This window comes from Octodon degus, unplaced genomic scaffold (assembly GCF_000260255.1).
Source record: "Octodon degus isolate 3935 unplaced genomic scaffold, OctDeg1.0 scaffold00125, whole genome shotgun sequence".
NCBI lineage: Eukaryota > Metazoa > Chordata > Mammalia > Rodentia > Octodontidae > Octodon > Octodon degus.
The window spans coordinates 1,542,915-1,565,518 of NW_004524701.1; the positions used below are offsets into that span (position 1 = coordinate 1,542,915).

Genomic DNA, 22,604 nt, shown 5'->3' on the forward strand with positions numbered 1-22,604 from the left:
CAGACAGACAGACAGACGATGGGAGTGGGTACGTAAGTATATAGAAACATAAATATTGTGTTTGTAATATTATAGAAACATAATTTCCAAAACTATAGTATTAAAGAAACATAATTCCCAAAATTCACTTTTCTGCTGATGAATTTCAGACTTGACCAGAGACTTCAGGGAACACAAACTAGTGAACCCTGAATTGTTTTGCTCACTTTCAGTGCTCTTCAATGACATGTTGAACTAATAATGCATAAATTATATCTTGAGTTTGTTGCAGTTAAACAATGTTTATACTTTGCAAGCTAAACTCTAAAAACTTAATCTTTGAATGTCTAGAATGGTACTGAAGTCAAATGTCTCTTATATCCACATAGGAAGAACCCTTTGTCATGGTCTCTGAAAATGTCTTGGGAAAACCGAAGAAATACCAGGGCTTCTCCATTGATGTTCTCGATGCCTTATCCAACTACCTGGGCTTTAACTACGAAATTTATGTGGCACCAGATCACAAGTATGGGAGCCCACAGGAAGATGGCACATGGAATGGCTTGGTAGGAGAACTAGTTTTTAAGGTAAGAACTCATTTATTTATCTCACACCAGAAGGTTCAGTTGAAAACTAATTTCATACAAAGTAAGTGTGGTGCAATGTATTAGCTTGTGGTATGAAGTGCAGAAGTCTTACCTAATCGCTCATGAACTTTGTGGGAAGAAAACTGAGTGACAACAGAATGCTAAATTTGAAATATTTTTATAATAGAAAATCATTTAGAAGAACATTGCCAAACTCATGTCCCAAATATTTTGTCACTATCTGGCTGCTGATGAGGTCACAGCTTGTATTATTTTTTTCCCAAATGCTGTTACTGAAACAAAAACTAAAAAACAAAAAACAAAACCTTAATTCTTTAGGATCTAATTACTTAATTTGGGAAGCTAAACAAGTTCTTTCTACAATTACTTTTTTCTCCTTGTTGTTTCCATTCTCCAAATATGTTTTAAAATTCTATTTATTTAAACTTTGTCAGAGTTTGCTACAACAGTTTGAAAGTAATACTAAGTATATACATTTATAATTTTTATGTTTAAATTATAGTTGCTGAATAACTGGATTTTGATTTATCATTTACAATTTGATTTATATTTCCTTTGTTCCTTTTTTAAAAAGTTAATTTTATTTTGATTCTGAGAATTGAACTTAGGACTTTGCCCTTGCCAGGCATGCTCTGTGGTGCTGAGCTATGTCCCTGGCCCTCCTCTGTTGCTTTATTTCATACCTTTTTTGGTGGAAAATCAAAATTATTTCAATATTTTATTTTAGCTCCACTGTTGCTTCTTTAGCTGTTTCTCCATTTTTTGTGTTCTATGGCTAATCGACAGATAATACCCATTCTTATGTGTTCACGTTTTATGTGACACTAATGTAGCACCATTGCATGCTAAAAAAATTTTAATAAACTTTCAGCAATGTATAAATTCTTATTTATACCAAGTTTACCATTTTAGCTACTAGTTAGAAATTTAGATTTTATTTACTCCACCACAGAATATAGTTTTCTCTATGTGACTCTCTTTAGGCACCCTCTACATCATCAATCACTTTCTTCTGTATCCCCATAATCTCCTTGAACAGAAAATTTGGGACACACCTGAGTTATACTGTGTTACAGTACATCTTCTCTTATGTCCTGAGTCCTCACTGACCTTGAAGGGCTAGGGCCAAAATGTTGGCTATCCTTATAGCCCTTCTTTTTCCTTAAATTTTTGGTCTGCAAACTTAAGTTGTTAGCCCTCCAGAAGAGAAGATTAATGATCTCAGACATTCACTGAGAGCAAACTGGTCAAGCAATGGCTGTGACTCATCCACACGGCTGACACAGACTGAAGATCTGCAAACTGCTGTACAGGATTTCAGGGTAAATCCTGAGGGGATTTGACTGACCTTGTCAGATACAAAAGTTACATTTTTTGTTAAATAGGTCTTGCTTTATCTTGGTCTTAACCATCCAGCAGAAAAGTATAAACACGAGGTATGAAAAGTAAGGCCATATTGGGCTGGAGAGATGGCTCAGTGGTCTAAAGCACCTACTTGGAACAAGCTTAGCAAAGCGTCAGGGACCGCGGTTCGATCCCCCAGCACCACATGCCAGCCAGCCCCGCCCCCTGGTGGACTGAGCTGGCCACACACACCTCTCTCTCTCTCTCTCTCTCTCTCTCTCTCTCTCTCTCTCTCTCTAATAAATAAATAAAATAAAAAAATAAAAAAAAGAAAAGTAAGGCCATATTAATATGCTGAGCTGTACAAGGCTCAAGTCAACAACTGACATTGCCAGTTCTACTGTTAACCTACTACTATTATGGACTACTGGACTATATTGGATTATTTTGCTGAATTCATGCACCTACAGTATTTGAATGACAATGAAATAACCATCTCTGACAAAACTAAAAGAAAAAGGGGGATATAAATGAAGGACCATTATGTAGTGAAAAAAATATGTATATTATATATATATAGATAGATATATACATATATATATATTCCATATATGCAAAACAGTTAAGATAGATGTACAGCTACTTCCTCCTAGTTAAATGAGCAGAAATAGTTGTACTAATAGTGTTTAGATAAGATATTATGTCTGTATCTTTTACTATGAACAACTGCTACAAAGGCAACAGTATGCAATATAGTAATCATTGTAACTGTCCTGGTAACCTATTTTGAAACTGTCTCATTGCTTTTTTTTCTCAATAAAATTAATAAAAATATATAGTTCTGATTTGACCAATTAATTATTGTTTAATGGGTGGCCAAATAGTTCAGCAGATTAAAGCACCTGCAAACAGGTGCAGGGGACAGGGTTTCGACACCCCCCCCCCCGCCTGCTGTGCCGCCACACCCCCAGGGCACGCTGAGACTGCAATTGAGACTGTGTATGGTGGCCCGTGCCTGTAATCCTAGCACCTGGGAGGCTGTAAACAGAATCACTAGGAGTCTGATCTAGTAATGAGACCTTGAACACCCAGTAGTTCCTTCCCTAAAAATACAAAAAAAAGAAAAAATAATTATTGTTCAAAAGTATAAAAAGAAAAAAAAAAGACAGTCGCTGGCATGGAACAACATATTACTATTTCTGGGTTTTTTATTACCTTCCAATATTTGAGCTTTTCTCTGACAGCATATAACCCAAAGAACTTTCTGTACAATGTCCTAAAGTTTTGTCCTGTGTGTGGCATATGCTCTTGATTTTTGTTGATTTACAATGTCTTTACTGACCCTTACTTTTAAATAATATTCAATTCCATTAACAAATTCTGATTTGACAGTTTTTTAGGACTCTTTGGGGCTCAACATACAGCCTCTATCACTCTGTAATAGGCAGCAATTATAATCTTTCATTGAGTTTGCTTAGTCTTCCAGCTTTTGTTTTTTACTGATTTTCTTAGTCTTTATCATGAATGAATGGGATCAGTCAAGCTTTTGATGGAAATTTTTGCACACGTTTGGCAGTTTATCTGTCCACTCTAAGCTCCCTCAAACTTCCTTGTCTGCCATGTTAGCTAATAAAAATGTCATTTTCTGCTGAAATTCTAAGCAACCCTGTGCTGCCTGAATAGAAGTGGGTCCTCAATTAATAAGCCATATGAAATCAGATTTGCCTGATGCAATGGGCACTTCCAAGAGCTCATTCTCTGCCTGATTTTTAAGTTGAAGATCTAAACCAGTAGTGTTTGATAGTGTGGTGAAAAAAAGCCAGACTGAAAAAGATTATGGAGAAATGTGGAAATGAAAAGGTGAGAGTAGCATGCATACATTATTACTCCTTCAGAAAATTTGGATTGGAAAGGAAAGAAAGAGAAAACAGAATAGTGGAATTTCTTAATAGAATATGACAGAATAGTTGTTTTTTTGCAAAACAGAGTTGAATAAAATTATAAGCAGAGAAAGAAAAAGACAGGAGAATTTAATATAAGGATAGGATGTTGATTTGTGAAGAACAAAGATCCCTGAGTAGATGGGTAAGAAGAGAAACAAAAGATGAGACTGAGAATTGATTTTGAGGAAATGAAACTGTTGCCTTCATCAGAAAAATGTGATCAGACTGTATATTTTAAATCTCAAGGCAAGAGTTTGGGAGGTTGAAGAAGATCAAATCTCATTGCTTCAAATTTTTTGACAAAAATAATAGATGAAGCATATTGTCTATGATAAAAGGTGTTACATAAGAGTCTAGAGGAGAGTGGTGAAAGAGTCGATAGGAATTGTGGGAGTTGAGACTTGCTGCTAAATCAGAATGGACAAAAGGTGAGCTCTGTAGGGCGAGGTCTGAGTTGAGGCTTACATAAGGCGTCAGCTTTTTGTTGCAGTCCCTTGCCCAGAACCAGGACGTCAAAGCAGAGAACGAAAGCCCAAGTAAGTACAGCAGCAGAGAAGTTAAAATATCCACATTAAGCTTGAGCTATGTAGGTGAACTGGGAAGAAAGTTAAGTGAGAGGAGAGATAAGCTGTAGTAGCCGCAGAGACCTCTCAGTAAACAGGGACACAGACCTGTTATGTTTCTGAAGAAATGAATGAGACTCTCATCAGGTGAATTTGAAAAACGTGTAGAAGATAAATGAGCTTGTAGATTAGAGAGACTTTCGTAAAGATGCAAATACAGAATATCTAAATTTTGATCTGGGATGTAATGGCAGAATATTAGAGCATATAAGAGAAATTAAAGTTTAGAATAGTCCAAAAAGGAGGGATGAATAAGGATTTTAATGGTGGTAAAACTATTCTTTATGATACTGTAATTGTGGATACACTGGCAACATCATTCAGCTTCTGAAACTTATAGAAAGGACAAACCCTAAACTATAGACTTTAGTTGCTAGTAATTATTGATGCTGATTCATGAAATATGCCACATTAATGCAGTGTATTAGTAATACAAGAAACTGTCCTTTTTGCTCAATTTTTCTACAAATATAAAGCTGCTTTAAAAATAATGTATTGAAACAATGAATCGAAGTGATTCCAAGGAACATTTATATTGAGACTGAAATTACTAGGAAGCCAGAAGGTTTTGGACAGAGAAGCAATATTTAACCAGTTTTCAAGGTATTCAGAGCATGCAAAGAAACCATTCTGCAGTCTGTGTGGTAGAGGTGGTAAGACAGTTCTTCCTGAGTAATCACATGCACTTGTCAGAACAAAATAAAATACTGAAAAACAAAGTGAAAGTGTACATGGTAGGCAGAGTTTCACAAAAAAAAAAAAAAAAAAAAAAAAAAAAAAAATTAGGTTCTCTGAGTATTGAAAAGCACAAGTAGAAGTCCAGGTATCTAGAAAGTAGATAAAGGACAGCAGCGAGTTCTCATTGCACAGAAATGCAGAGTAAAATTGTACTTTTTTCCTGAGTTTTCCTCCAACTCTTGGCCAGGCCCTGCCTCCTGCATCCCACCCCACCCTGCCCCTGCCCCAGGGACATGCCCCTATCCGATGTGGGACCCACCTGGGAGCTGGGCTCCTGCTGTGCACAGCTGGGAAAGTTCACTACCTAAGTTCATGTGGATATTAACGTCAGAACTAATGTCACCAGACCTTCCACTATTGTCCTCTAATTTTAAAATATTGATCCTTTGTTTAAATCCCCACATGTCCATCCCAAGCATTGTCCATGCTTCTCAACTCTCAGGAGGAGAGTTTTGTATCTGTTCCTTTCTCACTTTTGCTTTTTAAACTTTATGCTTGGATGTGAAGATGAAGACGATCTCGTGAGACCCACTTGTTTTCTTGCTCTTTGACTTAAAATTTCTTCCACTTACTGTTTTATCTTTAGGGGAAAACAAAAGCTTTGAATTGAAAAAGACATCAGGTTTGAATGCTGGCGACACAATTAATGTGCATGTGTAATTAAGAGGTTTTTAAATGTCTTTGAATCACAGTGTGTCCATATGTATGGAATGAAGTTGTGAAGACTCACCAAGAAAATCAATTCATGAAAATGCCATAGGAAGGCAATTAGATCTCATCTCATTTGTTAGGTGACAGATCAGGAATCTCTCGCATTATGTGTTTAGAACTACATTAAATTCAGTATGCAATTTATTGGTTCACTGCCAAGATCTGCTGATGGACCATTCGGGGTGGTGAGAAAAAGCCCAAAGCCACTGACATCTTCTGCACTCAAGGCTTCCCATCTCTTTTCAACCATGGCAGCAGGAAAGCACATCACATAGCCCTGTTTTTGCAGGGTGCATTCAGGCCTTTCCTCTTGACAATCATCTCTCCCCAGGATGCACCTAACAAGGACCAATTGCCAACCCTCTTTCCATTCTTGAGGTCTCTAGAGGCATTTTTAGCACAGCAAGACAGTCGCTTCTCTGTCTTCCAGACATCTGATGTTTTTTCCTTCCACTCAGGGTAAGAATCAGCCTTGACATCACCTGCATGATCCAGCTCATCAGTTCCCTCTTGGCCTCTTGGAGCTCTTCTTCATCAGAGTGCACACTCATGCTTTCTCATCACCCCCTTGCTCAGCAAACTTGACTTTCTTCTAGAGACCTGTCCTCCTGATTGCCCTCTTCCACTTCATTACTTTTCCAGATTTTACTTGAAGGTTATTATATAGAGCCATTCTGCGTGGAAAAATAACTTCCACTGTCTATCCCACCCCATTTCTGTTTTATTGTTTTTTTTTTTACAACATACATGGTAATTTTATTGCATTGTCTACTTCATCATTAGCTTCCCTTGATAAACTCTAGGGTTATTTTAGAAGGATTTTATATGTTTGGTTATTGCTAAAAGCTTAATGTCTAGAAAACATTTGTACATAAAAAATTGATAGCAGTTTTATGGTATTTTAAGACATGCATTAGATAATAACATGATCCTTGTTAATTTCTTGCAATGACACTCATTACTTTCAGCCAGCCTATTATACCATCCTACACTTAATTTTATATGAAAAAACTATGTTTTTTTGCAAGTGTAAATATTGCAAAAACTTTTAAGCTTTTATCAATTAACTGTATAACTGGCTATACCGAGTAACTCCCACAGTTTTTTTGACAGTGCTATCATTTACAGGCATGAAAAAATTAAGGAAGGAAGTATTTTGGAAGAGGATAAAGGGTATGGGATCGAAACTAATTTTTGGAAATAGGCAGTAATAATGAGACACTATTCCAAAGCTCTGTGGGGGTTACTTCTTAAGTCGTCATAATAATTCTATACAGTAACTCTCCCATTATGTAGATAAAATCTCAGACCGAGAGTTTAAATAAGCTATCTCACTTTACATGGCTATAATAAGTGTGTGAACTAAGATCTGAAATTAAGATTTAGAGTCGAGAGTCATTTTTTAAAAAACAAGTATGGACAGACCTCCTCCAAGATATCTAAACTGAAAAGGAAATAAATGATTTGACTCAAGAGACCGCAGCTCAGGCGGGACAGTGAGAATGGACATCCCTATCTGGTGCCTCTCAGCCACCAGATGAAATTTCATTGCCACACCTTTCTTCACCCTGTTTTTTCCCACAGTCCTTTTCCCATCCCTTGCTCCTCTTCATGGCTTGAAAATCATGTACTTTATCTTAAAAACAGCCCTTCTGTTTTCCAAGTTAAATTAATTGGATGTATTTGGTCATGAATGGCAATCAGTGGAGGTGAAAAGATAATTTAATGGCTCACAAAACTGGTCAGCCCAGAGATCCAGGCCTATTTCCTAGAGGTTTGGTATCATTCCCTCTGCCTCTCAGCTCCACTGTTTTCAGGGTGGCCCCAGTTCCCAGGCAGGCTCTTCTTTCTTGGCACTAGGCTACTTTCCACAACTCCAGGCTCCAGTTCCAGCCTCTAATCTGTCCCGTATAAATATCAGCTCTCTTTTTTCCAGCAGTTCCAGACCAGAGCTGCAGCTTGTGTAGCTCTGGCTCTGACTGCGCAGAGCTGTATCCAAGAGGAGGCAGTGCTCATGGCGCCAGGCTGCACAGTGCCCGTGTGCAGTGCCAAGGGCAGCATGGCTGCTTGTGGAACCCTTGGCATGAGCCTGGCAAGCACTTCCCGGGAAGGGTAGCCGCTGTTGTTGGGGAGGAGCACGTAACAGACACAAATCCTTCAGCACCATAAGAATAGTGAGTAAGTTTTATCCATAGTTATCTATGCATAAAAATTTAAATCACCAGTAAATGAAAAACTATAATACATTTAAATTAAAGTACAAACAAAAAGTTGTGAAACATTTGCAAAAAGAAGATGACAAATTGTTACTCTACCTTTTTCCCCCTATTATGTAAAGAGAGGGTAAAATCCACAAAAATAGTCTAAGATCCTGATTAATAAAGATAAAAAGATTTGAACTTACCATTTTAAGAAAAGAAATCAATAAGTATTATAAATCCAAAAGAAAATCTGTTATGATGGTGTAAGATATTCGAGAGATGAAAAAGTATATGAGGTCTGATTGGTTAGGTATTTGACAAAGACAAGGCTATAATTCTGTGTACTATATACTTAGAATGATTTATACCCAATATTTTATCATAAAAATAGGCCATCACTAAAATAAGACACACATATTTCAGTTGTCTACATACTTAATGACACTGGCAAGTAATGTAGTAAAACAAGGCCTTAGATCACATCATTTGAACCTGACCTAGTAATAACCAGCACTGGTAGATGAGCTAACTTGTGCTAACTCACTGTATTGGACTTTGAACTGATTAACCCTTCATTACTCACAACAACCCTAATAGATGAGCACTATGACGGTCCCAGGGTTGTGGATGACAAAACACAGAGAGGTGTAGTAAATTGCCTGTGGTCACACAGTCAAGCTGTCGATAAAAGTTTAGACAATTTGCTTCCAGAACTCAAATGTTTCCTTAATCCTTTTACCAGCTGCAGAGAAAAATGGAGGCCTAATATAAGTTGGGTCACCAGAACATTTTAATAAACCCAGTTACATACCAGTAAAGAAAAGAATACTCAGAAACTGTTCAGCTTAGGTAATTTATAAGACCTGCACATTTGAATGATATTCAGATGGAGTTCAGATGAAGCATGAGTACAAGACAAAAAGCTAAAATTACATGGAGAAAAAATTGGGGGAACAACCAAAAAGAAGGGTATCTCAGAAGTGCTCCAAACTCTCAACTCTGTCTCAAAAACCTGTCTCTTGATTCTTCTTTTAAGAAAATTAAAACATTTATATTCATCTTACATTTCATCTCACGGCAGTCTGTCTGAATTGCCCTTACTGATTATCTCAAATTTTCATCTCCAGCAAACTCACATTTTGTCCTAGTTTTCAGATCATTTCAACCTTTTGATAATCCTGTTTTCTGACAACACCCATTCCTCATCTTTGCAAGCTATCTTCTGAAACATTACACACATGGAGGGAACAGAGAGAGAGAGAGAGAGAGAGAGAGAGAGAGAGAGAGAGAGAGAGAGAGACAGAGAGACAGAGAGACAGAGACAATTTAATTTTACACATTACATCTTGTAGAAAGCAGCAGACTGAGCTTGTGCTTACTTTGTGTACAAAGTACAAAGCAGAATACCTTGTACAACTCATCTCTACACATTTGTATCTCCATGCACTTTGGAATGCATGCTATATTCTGTGCCTAGCATCATAGATAAAAAATGGAAGATATTGTTCCTACCTTCAAATCCCTCATGGAAGTTTACATGGAAGACAAATGTTTAAATAAATAGTTGAACATAGTGTGATGAATATCATAGGGTGATGCGTGCAGGGTTTCATGGGCCAAGCAGCAACTCATGCCTGGTGTTGAGAGTTGAGAAGATATCACAAGGCAGCAGAAAGCAGTGGGAGGCAGTAGTAGGGACAATTATGCAAGCAGGTTTGCTGTGTTTCAGAGTTAATCTGTATCATTTAGCCAGTAAATTATGAAAGGTTTTTACAGAAGGGAAAATTATGATTTCATTTGAAACAAAAAAGATGGCTGTGGTATGTCTGAGAATACATTTGGATAAAATAAGGGAGAAGAAAAACGGCTTTTCAACAACCTGAAAAGGAATAAAGCAAAGTCTGAATGCAAATAGTGCTGATCGGAGGTTGGCAAAAAATGATTCTGAAAAAGCAATCAATATGCTAAGATTTAATTAATTTAACTTGATAACTCAGAGAAGATCAAGGAGATACTGAAGCATGGTGAGAGGGTAAGGAGCAGGCAGACTGCTGTGACAGGGACGGGGGCACGGAGGAAAAGCAGATGGGAAGAGGACAACAGAAGTGCAGCATTGGGTCTGTCAGCTGTGGCCCACCAGCAGGGAGCTTCACACTGTAGACATAAGAATATGCTTGCGTTTCTGAATGGTGGGGAAGGAGCTCAAGTGCGAATGTGGGCGGTCTTGTGAGTTGGTATGTACAAAAGTCAAAGCAAAAAGAAAATGGGCCAAAATATTTGTTGTTGAGATGGAATTATTTTTCCTCACACTATTGAAGAAAAAGAGAGAGATCTGAGAAAGAAAATAAATTCTGTGGATGCAAGTGACTTAGCGAATGGTTGCAGGAGCAATTTTCTCAATTTGCAGGTAATATTTAATTGGCAGACATCACAAACAGCAAGGAGCAATTCAATCAGATCAAGGACTTGCACCATAAGTGCTTGGTCTAATGGATGGTGAGTACAGATAAGTGTGCATAATAAGTTTCTAGTTAAAGCTAAAGAACTGACAGTGACTGCTTGCCAAAGGGAACGGCCATGGCCAGGACTTGCAGACAAGGACAAACCAAATCTCAAGACAAGATGTGTAGAATTAAAAAAGATTTGGTGGATTATAGGTTATAAATTAACAGACTCCTGCATCAGTCAAAGCCAAGGTGTTATAAAGATCAGAACTATGATGAGAAAATCTCATAACTGGAGAATATATAAATCCTGAAATCCACCGTTGGCTATTGAAATGTCATCTATTACCTAGATTTTCATCTGTCTTGGGCTTTGGTGTGGGAGAAAATTTAATGAATAGCATAACTCCCCAGAATACAAGACTGCAAAGATTTGGCTGGTGATATTCTAAATAAATTTCAAACAACATTTCACCCATGCAATTTTATATAATTCTATTGACACAATTGTAAAGTATTCTGTTTACATTGTTTAGCCACCATTAGTTAAAATGCCAGTTTCATAAAGTATTAGTCTAAGTTAGTTGGAAATTATAAACATAGAGAATTATGGCCTAAGTGAAAGAGGATAAAAGTTTATTGTAGATTAAGAGTGTAGCTGATTTAATAGAGAATGCTTCATTTCTTTCTTGTCTTTGCAATGTTATTTAACATTGAAATACTTTTGGAAGATTATTTAGCATTGAAGAGAAATAGAGGTGCAAATTCGTATGTGAAACCTTTCAATATTCACTCACTTCCAGCAGGCGATGTAAAATTCCATTAGAAGAATATTTAAACTTAACGTATTTCATAATTTTCAAGTTTAATATTTAAAATTAGTATCTAGAAACAGAAGGATACCTTAGAAGGCAAATTGTGCATCTACTCCTGCCTGCCATTTGGATATTTCAGACTCCCTTCTAATTCTTGATGATTCTGAGTGCTCTCTTGGAAATTTGACAATAGCAAGATTTCCAATAAGCAAAGATTTCTCTGATTAAGAACAAAGAACAGCAGGGCCCAACTGCGCAGAGACAGAGATGACTGCAGAGGCTCCCATACCTGTGTGATGTTGTCTGTAAGTGCCTCTTGCTCTTTTTCTGTCTTACCTTACTCATCAGACCCCCCAGAACTGATGAGGGGTTAGTTCTCTTCTCATTTATGAAAACTTACATATCCTCCCCTGTGGAGCTCCACAAAGTTCTGCAGTAAAAGTTGAAGCAAATTCTAGGAGCACAAAAATTTTTCTTGCTGTAAAATAAAAATTTCCTCATTCTAGTTCTTGCCATAGGCTTGCACTTAGTTGAGACGTAAGTTTGAGGCTTCTGTGGTGATTGCTTCTATACACCTTTCCACTAAGCAGCCTCAAGATGACTGCTCAGAAAGTGGAAAAAGTTTGTATGTAATTGGAAAACTCTTTTTGACGGCTTGTTTCTTCAAAGATTCAGTGTTGTTGCCTGGGATCTGCAGAAATGGTATTATTTTAAGACTTAATGTTACAAGATAATGCCCAAATTACTGTACTTTATAAATAACTTGGAACTTGCTTGTCACTTGGCATTCAGTGTGCATTTATTGGGGCTGAATCTGCAACTGGAATTGTGAAAATGCATAAAATATAGGACAGAGAAATCTTTCTCAGTAAAAACTGGATAGCTAGACAGGAAAGGAAGGAGTGGGGAGGATGGTAGGCTGCTACACACACCCAGTACATTCATACTTCAACTTCTGGTGATTCGGCCCAAGCCTATCTTCTGAGCTATACACTTATCTTTCTTACCGACTTCCAGCTCTCCATTTAATCTTGGATATCTCATGGGTAACTCATCCCTTATCTGCTCCACACTGACTCTTGGACTCGGTATCCTCCTGCAAGCCTGGACTCTCCACAGCCTTCCTGGTTGCAATGCATGAAACCATAGTCTTCAAGTTACTTGATCTAAAATCTTTGAGTTACTTTTGACTTCTCCCTACCAAGACTTAGACATTACAAGGTGCCAAATTTGTTTGACTTAAATCTGGAATATACACAATCTGTGATCACTTCTCTCCAGTCCACCACTTCTTATCAATAAACACCACCATTTACTGTTTGGGGGATTTCCATTCACTGCTCAACAAGTGCTGTTCTTTCTTTCATCATCTGCTTTCAGTTACATTGTCAAACGGACTCTGAAAATGTCAGGTCAAATTACAATCTCCCAATAGTTCTCCAAAAGTTTTCCATCAATTTAAATTCTTACAATTGTCTATAATACCTATGTGTTGATTCAGACAACTATACATCCATACATCCACTATCTATGTCTGTCCAATATTCCTTCAATTTCTTCAGCATAAAATATTGCTCAGAAATAAAGAAAAAAAATCAGAAAAATAAGAGTAAGCATTAAAATACATATAAATGCCAGAAGTAAAAGTAGAGCAGGGAATAAATATTGAGAAGTAGTTAGGAGAAAGAGATTATATAGAAACAATAAACACAAAATCACTTCATCAAATTTGCCAAGCGCAGGATTGCATAGAGGGCACGGCCACCCCGACTATTGGCCGCTAGACTGTTGACCACCTCTGACCCCAGGCAAACCTTTTAGCTTTTCAGGCTCAGATTTGTTGTCAGGACAAAGAGCATAGTAATAGCTCTCATGCGCAGCTGTGGTCTGGCTGGGATGTGTGGAGGTGCACCCCACATATGTGGGCTGATAACATTGGAACCCAAGTGACTAACATCCAGGAGCCTGGCAGCAGCTCATGAAGGAAAAGGTCATAGAAACCAATGACTTCTGCACAAGAGGAATGACTGTATCGACATTATATGGACTGAAATCTATTCGTTTTCTGCCAAAAGTTAAGGCTGTATACAAAAAGCTACTTCTACAAAATAATATAGAATGAGTACTAGAATAATTCATGAAATATTTTAGAAATCTATTGTGGGCAAAGTAGTGCAAAAAATATTTAGACAGAAAGAATAAAAATGAAACACCTGCCTCAAGAAGTTCATAGCATGATCTAAAAGACAAAATAATACCATGGTAGAGGTCTATATGGGAGATATAGAAAAACTGAGTAAAGGAAGATAACTGCATGCTCCAGGGGAAGAAATATAAACTTCAGTGAAAGTATATAAAAAGGAAAATGTATTTTCCAGTATATCTATTTAAGCCAGAAAAGAAGAGCTGGCATTGACACTAATGAAAACCAAACTATTACTTGGAGCTTAAATTAGATCAGTTGTGAGCAGGTCTAGCAGCCTAACAAAGAGACAGCAAGAGAAAAGGGTGGCAGGTAGCTCTGGGAAAGAAGCTCAGAGAGAAGATGGAGAACTGCAACACCAGAAACCAACCTGCTACTGATGAATTTTATGGCATTAGGGATGAACTATCTTTGGAAATAATGAAAAATACTAATTTTCAGAAGTATCAGTGTGACATTCATCAATTGCATCAAACATCTATTGATTATAACAAGCAAGAAAAAGGAAACATTCTGAAAATCCTTCAAGGTGAAAATGATTAAATTAATCAGAATACCTTCATAATCAAAAACCCTTTATTGAATATTTATGTGGCATGTCTCTATGTGCTAAAAATACAAAAGTGACAAAAATTGTTATTGCTTAAATTTTGTACATGTACAGTCTTTTGAAAAACTGGATAAGAGTGCATGTGCATTTCTGCAAGATATATTATGCATGGTCATATCTATGGGAATATATGTATGCATATGTATTTATCAACTTGCATACATATCGAAACACTGGCTACAATTGAAGGAGTGTAACAAACACTGCTGATTGTCCTTAAATGTCATTTTCCTAGTGACATAGCTCCATTTCCAAGTTTCTCTTCTCAGCTAATATTGTCACGTAACTTAGTTCTCACTAATATTTCAGCAGAAATGTCATGTGAAGAACATTTTAAACAAAAAAATTTGTATGATTCTGTGGGAAAATATGATCTATTTCAGAAACTGAATAATCACATAATAATAGGAAACTATATTATTTTGATCTCTTAGGTTATTAATAAAAAAGATACATAATGACAAAAACTACTCCTGGAGACGACCAAGTGAAAAGAAAGTAATGGTTACCACATCCATTTTTACCCACATCCATGGGTTTTTCTGTGTCTCCTCCTACGAATCACAAGGTCCCCCAGGAATACAAACAAAAATCATAGAAAAATCATACAGGGATGATGCAAACTCCAAGTCATCTAATAGAAACATAAATATTAGATACCAGTAGGGAGGATGCAAGGTGAGGTTGCAGGCCTGTGGGTAAGGACAGGAGAGAGGGGGCCTGGGATTGATTGCATGAGAAAGAGGAGAAAGGAGAGGGGCAAGCACAGAGGGGAGCAGACTGACCTCAGGAAAGAGACAGCTCCAGTCCAAGGATTGAACACTGAACACAAATTGGGCCTGGTCATCCCAGACTGATGTGCAAGAAAGACTTAAAAGTAAGCCTGCCCAGAAGGCAGAAGCCTTGCTCCTGGGGAAAGAAGACAGAGACACTTCCTGGAGACATCCTGGTGAAGCTACAGTGAGCAGGAAAAGAGGAAAGTTCAGAATCCTACAAAATCTAAGCAGAAGGAGCACACACTGACACCCTTCTCCCTCCACCTGCAAACAACCTTCCTCATGGAAACCACCCCTGGCTCTCGTGAAGAAAGAAATGCACCGAGTGCTGTATACAGAATATCCAGGAATAAAATAAAATTGACCAGTTTGATTCAGATTCAGAAGGATAAAAGAAAGTAGGAGCCAATATTTTTTGTTTGATTAGAGTTCTTGAGTTGACCATTGTAATACAAATAAAATTGAAACACAGAATTACAAAAGACAGTATCTCAAATATACATTTGAAATTATTTTTAAAAAATTAGAAATTCAAATCATGACCATTGAAATGACTAGAAATATAATGCTATTCCGTAATTCTAGGATTATAAACAAAAAAATATAATAATAAGAACTAAATCATAAGTTGCTCAAAAGAGAATCTATTAAATAGCATAGAAGAAAGACACAAAAAAGGAGAATATGAAATAAAGAAGTAGAAGATATCAGAGAATGGAAAGATTAAGATGGGAGATAAGCAAGGAAGATATACATATTTAATATCTCAAGAGGAAAGTACAATGAAACAATTGCTATTGCTTAACAGTAAGACACTACAATGAAAGTGCAAACATTTCTAAATACTATACCTCCTAAAAAATTAGCAAGGAAACACACCACATGGAAAAAAACATAGTACGTGTTAACAATAGCCACATTATACTAAACAATATAAGCAAATGATTATATGTGCATAACTTTGGGGTGGAGATCCCACACCACCCATAGAGGGCATATCGTCTTCACAACCTGACTTGGAACCCTAGCAAAAGTCATCCTGTTCCCCTGAAGTCACTGAGTTCCACTGAGAGATATTACAATGTTCCTTATATAATAAAACTAGAAATTAAAGTCAAGGTAAAAAGGTAACTCATATGAAGAAAGTCTTCTATAAAACAACATACAAGGAAAAAAGAAAAAAGGAATGGAAAGGAAAGGAAAAGAAAGGAAAGCAGAGCAGAGCAGAGCAAAGCAAAGCAAAGCAAAAACTACAGAATCTTAGGACTAGGGAGATAGCTCAACAGTCTAAGAGACTTCCCAGCACATGTAAGGACCGGAGATTGATCCCTGGTACTGCCTGGTGTGCTGGTCCCCGAACCCCAAAACCGGGGTTGGTGATGCACATCTGTAATCCCAGCACTGGGGAGGCTAAGACAGGAGGATCACAATGAGTCTGAGCTGTGTAGTGAGACCTGGTATCAAATAAATAAATAAATAAATAAATAAATAAATAAATAAATAAAGTTTAAAAAGAAATTACAGAATTTTAAATGAATAACAATAGTGTCCAAATCCATAATGAATATTTTAAAAGTGATCTATGGTCCTAAAAGCATACATCAATAAGACAGTAAAAAATTCAATTTTAAATCTTAGTTGTATTTTATGTTTTGGTTTGGGTTTGAGTTTGAGACAGGGTCTCACCATGTTGTTCAAGATATCCTTGATTTCACTATGTAGTCCAGGCTGGCCTTGAATTCTTGTTGAATTTATATACATTTGGAGCATGAAACGTTTGCCTTCCTTGGGTGGGGTTTGTGCATGCGTGTGACATGTCTTACTTCCATTTGTCATCCCTGCCCTCCTTTCCTTGTCGCCTTCCACCTCTTGAACCCCATCCCCTTTGAGAACCATCTCTCTCTAATTTTTTTTTGTCATTTTTAAATTATTTTTATTTTTAGTTTTTTGAAATTCCCTTTTGTTTTTTTCCTCATAATTTTATTGATAAACAAATAGTAATGAGACAGTTTCAAATCAAATTGGTAGGACAGTTTCAATAATTAACACATTGCATACATTCTTCCTAGTGGTTAATTGCTGTACAAGATGCGGACATGATATCCTATTTACAAACACTATTAGAACAAATCACTCTATTCATTAAGAGAATGTAACTATATATCTATCCTAACCACTATGAATACACAGATACAAAATGAACATTCATCTGTATCCCCTTTTTTGGTTAAGTTCCGTTATTTGAATGTTATAGGTGTGTTAACTCAGCAAAATATTCTAAAAGAGTCCAGTAGCCCATAATAATATTGGGTCTTCCGCTTGACTGGCAATGTCAGAAATTGTTGACCTGAGTCCCCTACAGCTCAACATCTCTCTAATTTAATAGTGAAATATTTACAGGTACACCTGTTTAAATTTAGCAACAGCATAAGATTCTTACTCCTAATTCAATTATTTGTCATTATCTTATTAATTAATACTAATAGTTGTGGTAGCAAAATAGACTACATATCCATAATACTTGTCATTTTTAGGTTAAATGCCTTACCATGTGCTAAGCTATAAGCATATTATCTTTTAATTAAAAGACATAGTCTGTAACCATGGCATGTTAAAAATGTCTATTTTTCTTTCAAAGAAATACATAAGAACTTGACTATGTAATTTTTGGTTGCTCTATTAGTAATAATAATTCACTGTATTTATTTGTAAATACATAATGCAATATAAAGTCAGGTTTAGATGAAATATTTATGTTCTTATGTTCCTAAGTACAGAATGATCATATAATAAGGCTCAGATAATTAATACTTTGGTGTTAAAATTCAGGGTTAAAATGTTGCATAATGCAGTGCATTGCTTCAAGGGTCTAGCGCAATGAGTTTGGGTCGTCCTTGACCATAGTTATGTCTTGCTGACTAACAGCTGTACAGGAGGGTTACAGTCTTCCTTCTGTCCTTCTCTCCTCTTCTTCCTCCCTCACTTTCTTCTTTGTGCCTGCTCTTCCTCCCTTTTTTTTAATCCCTGTTTTCCTGGGTCTCTCCCTCCTACTCATCTTTTATTTGTCTTTCTCTGTGCTTCCAAAGCAAACCTGGGGTTTTTGCCCTGTAACATTTGTTGAAAACCAAGGTATATCAACTATTATTTATGAAATCTGTCAAGATAGAGGCTAAGACCTATGAGAACTAATTATTGTGAAGAACAAGAAAAGAAAGGCGTAGTTTTGAAAATTCCATAGGCAAAAGTGTATGACAAAATCTTCAGAAACTATTATGCTTCTTCTCTGTGCAAAAAAATATTTAATAACAGACAAAAGAAATTGAGAAGTCTGAAGCCATGTTAGACATCTAAAGAGTACAAATTTCCAGGTGAGGAGAATGATGCGCTAGAAACGTGACTGCACTTCCCTGAAGTGGTAAATGAGTTACTAAGGTTACGTGCAAAACCCTAAAGGAGAGAAAGATTAAATAACTTGAGATTGGCCTAAGTAAAATACAAAAGGATACATGCCCATTATGATGAAGAAGTGAATTTGACTTTATTCTTATATTGATTTACACAATAGATTATTAATCAGATGTGTCATACATTATAAAAATTAGCAGTTAATTTTCTTTTTGATAGGATTAGCCATTCATGAAAAGATGAATATGCTGTTTGCAAAGCACTTAAAAGCTAAATGGAGAAACCAGTCTGAATGATAATCTAATAAAAAAAATACACAGATGATTAAAATTCCTACCTAGAATGCTAGCAAGTAAGCTCTTTTCAAAGTGTGCAGAGTTGTAGACACAATGCCATCTGCGAGCTTACCAGGGTACTTTCCGTCAATGTTGCTACTAATGTAGAAGAGGAATTAAAGGCCTGCTTCACGAACTTCCAAAGAGTTCAAATCTAGAAAACAGAAGGGGATACAATAGACAACAGGTAAAGATTCAAAATATTATAGACAAATGTGAAAAATGCAAAGGAATCATTGAATGAAATTAAAGGCAAACAAATATGAAAGTTAACATTTTTTCATATTGCAAAGAGCAAAGAGCTCTTGCAGAGAGCTTATGAGATATTTGAGTTTCACTTTAAGTATTTTGAAAAGTTTCTTTTTCACCTTAAATTTAGTATAAGGCCCTATTTTAATTCACCTAATAAAAATGACTCAGGCTTTCACTTCATTTTTTAAAAACTACATTATCTATATCAACTGAGAAATCATTGATAATTAACATGATGTTCATAGAAGGATAATCACTATGTTGAGGGGCATGGAAATTATGATTTGGAAAAGTAATTGAATAAATGAATTATTTTTGATTCTGAAAAGCATTACAAATTAAAGGAAAAGATAATGTTCTCTAAATATTTGGCAAAATGTCATAATACTGATCTATTCAGGTGTAAAATAGTATGTATAGATGACAAAACTAATACAGTTAATGGGAGTCACATGAAAACTCATTTGTTATAAAATCAAAATGTTTGTCTTGAAGAGAAACAATGAGAATTGTACAGTACATCCCCACAAAGTCACATTTAAGATTTGGGGCCTCAGTCATTCGCAGACTTTTCCCTAGAACCTAGCTAATAATTGTTGTCAGATACTGTCATAATTTTGCAAAAACTATCCTCCACAATTATTTGTTTGGTAAAAGGTTTGCAAGTGTCCAATCCAAGAGCTTTCTTCAGTCCTCCTTGCTGCTGATTAGCTGCTGCCTTGTAGCCCATCTAGCAGATGGACCAGCATCCCTGCATCCTACCAGGGTGCTGCACTGCCAGGGTGTAGCCATCTTCAAGACTAATTCTTTCAATGCAAAATTAGTCAGCCATAAATAAAAATAAAGTTGAGTCATTCATAGCAAAATGGATGTATCTTGAGACCATTATGTTAAGAGAAAAGAAACCAGATACAGAAGGATAAATATTGCATAGTTTCTCTAAAATGAAGAATTCAAAGATTAATAATCAAAGAGCCAAATAAAAGGTAGATAATAGCAAACAAAGGAATAGACTTTGTGGAGATGGAAGTTGGATCTGGAGATGGAGAAGACAGTAGGGACATGAGGGAAAAGGGAAGCAAAGCTAATCAAGATGCAGTACATATATATTCCAATTCCTGTGATGATTATATTTATTTTTTGTAGGAATGTAGTTCCTTTTATCTCAATTTTTAACTTTTATAAAAAATAATTTTATTGAGAAATAGCAATAAGACAGTTTCAAAACCAATTACTGGAATTTTCAATAATTAATACATTGCATATGATTCTATCAGTGGTTATTCGTTGCACAAGATGCAGACATGATATCCTGTCCACAAACACTATTAGAACAAATCTCTCCATTCATTGAATTAAGAGAATGTAATTATATATCTATCTTCTTTTGAATATACAGGTACAAAATGGTCGTTCATTTGTATCTCTCCTTTTTGGTCAGTTTTGTCAAAGAAGTGCATTTAAATATTGTCATTTAAATATTGTAGGTGTGTGAATTCAGCAAAATATTCCAACATAGTCCAGTAGTCTATAATAGTTTTCTGTAAAACTGGCAATGTCTGAAGTTGTTGACTTGAGCCATCTACAATTCAGCATATTAATATGTCTTTACTTTTATACTTCATTTTTATACTTTTCTGCTGGATGGTTAATACCGACATAAAGCAAGATCTTTATAATAAGAAATGTAACTTTTGTATCTGATAAGGTCAGTCAAATCTCCTCAGGATTTACCCTGAAACCTTGAACTGCAGTTTGTCAATTCTTTGTAGTGTCAGCCATGTGGATGAGTCATGGCCATTGCTTGACCCATTTGCTCTCTATGAAAGCCTGAGAGAATGTTATCTCTCCATGTGACTCTCCTTAGACACACTGTGCATCTTCAATCACTTTCTTTTATGGTCCTGTAATCTCCTTGATCAGAAAGTTTGGGACACAACTGAGTTACATGGTGTTACAGTACAGGATCTCCTATGTCCTAAGGCTTCACTAACCTTGAAAGACTAGGGCCAAAATGTTGGCTGTCCTTGCAGCCCTTCTTTTTCTCTAATTTTTGGCCTGCAAACTTAAGCTGTTAGCCCTCCAGAAGAGAACCATATTATTACCCTACAACATAGACAGTTGAGCTTAACCTCATTATCTGTCTGAATATCAAGCATATTAAGCATAGCATGGAAAAGGTATTTTCCATCAAGCATTGATATGTCAAATTTTAAATCACTACAGAATATGAAGGAAACATTTAAAAATGAAAAAAATATTTTAAAAATACGAATAAACAGTTGCATATTTTTACACAGAAATTTAGAAATACAACCATATACAGCCTTGTAGCAGGACAGTCCTGTGACAGTTTTTCTTGTCTCTTGTTTTCATTTATTACCCCTTTTTTAAAACAAACATTTACTTTAGAGACAGTATGGCAGTAACTGATATGTCATGAAAAGCAGTACATATTTAGAAGACCAGAATGACAGGCATTCTTAGCATGTCCCCACCATTACACATTGTTATCTTCAGTGCAGTTGCTTAGTTCACAGGTGTCAGCATATAAACTTAGTCAGGGTGAGAATCCTACCAATTAACTACTAGTTTCAAAAACATACTGAAGATTCTCAAGTTCATTAGCTTACCCATCTTGTGCATATAAATGTATGGCTTTGCCCTTGTCATGTTTCCTAGCTTCTCTCCTTGCCCTCTCTTCGTTGTCTAATCCTCAAGTTTTTGCTTTCCTATTAATTGCATTATATCGTTCTATTTTTATTTCTTCTTTTGAGTTCTCACACTAGGGATACTATGCAATGTTTGTATATGTGGGTCTGGTTTATTTTACACATGAGTATATATTCAAGTGGCATCCACTTAAATATAAAGGCTTCGAGTTTATCATTCTTTTTTCCCATAGCTTTATTGATAAACAAATAGCAATGAGACAGATTGAAATCAAATTGGTAGGACAGTTTCAATAATTAACACATTGCATACATTCTTCCTAGTGGTTAATTGATGTGCAAGATGTGGACATGATATCCTATTTACAAACACCATTAGAACAAATCACTCTATTCATTAAGAGAATGTAACTATATAGCTATCCTAACCACTTTGAATACATAGATACAAAATGGACATTCATCTGTATAGCCTTTTTATGTGAAGTTCTGTTATTTGAATATTATAGGTGTGTAAACTCAGCAAAGTATTCTAAAAGAGTCCATTCTTTACAAATGAGTAATACTCCGTTGTATAAAAGTACCACATCTTTTTCACCCAATCCTCAGCTGAGGGGCATCTTGGCTGTTTTCAAGATTTAGCTATCACAAATTGTGCTTCTATAAACATAGATACACGTATATATCACTATGATATGACGTTTTCAGTTCCTCTGGAAAAATTCCCAGTAGGGGGATACTGATATGAATGTGATTTCCAGGCCTAGTTTTTTAGGGAGTTTCCACATTGATTTCCATAATGCTTGCACCAGTCTACATTACCACTAGCAGTAGAGAAGGGTTCCTTTTTCACAACACCTTCACCAACATTTGTTGCTGGTTGATTTCATTATGATAGTCATTCTTTCTGGGGTGAGATGATATCTCAATGTTGTTTTAATTTGC

At 36.1% G+C, this 22,604-nt stretch overlaps 1 protein-coding gene across 2 annotated transcripts in view; it reads left to right on the top strand.

Annotated features, from left to right (window-relative positions):
- The window catches only part of Grid2 (glutamate ionotropic receptor delta type subunit 2), a 1,592,033-nt gene that overhangs the window by 1,223,962 nt on the left and 345,467 nt on the right, over positions 1-22,604 (top strand). For both annotated transcript variants that reach the window (XM_004640617.3, XM_004640618.3), the window contains one exon: positions 369-566. In XM_004640617.3, coding sequence (XP_004640674.1) covers positions 369-566 — 198 coding nt within the window. The remainder of the gene's footprint in view (positions 1-368; positions 567-22,604) is intronic.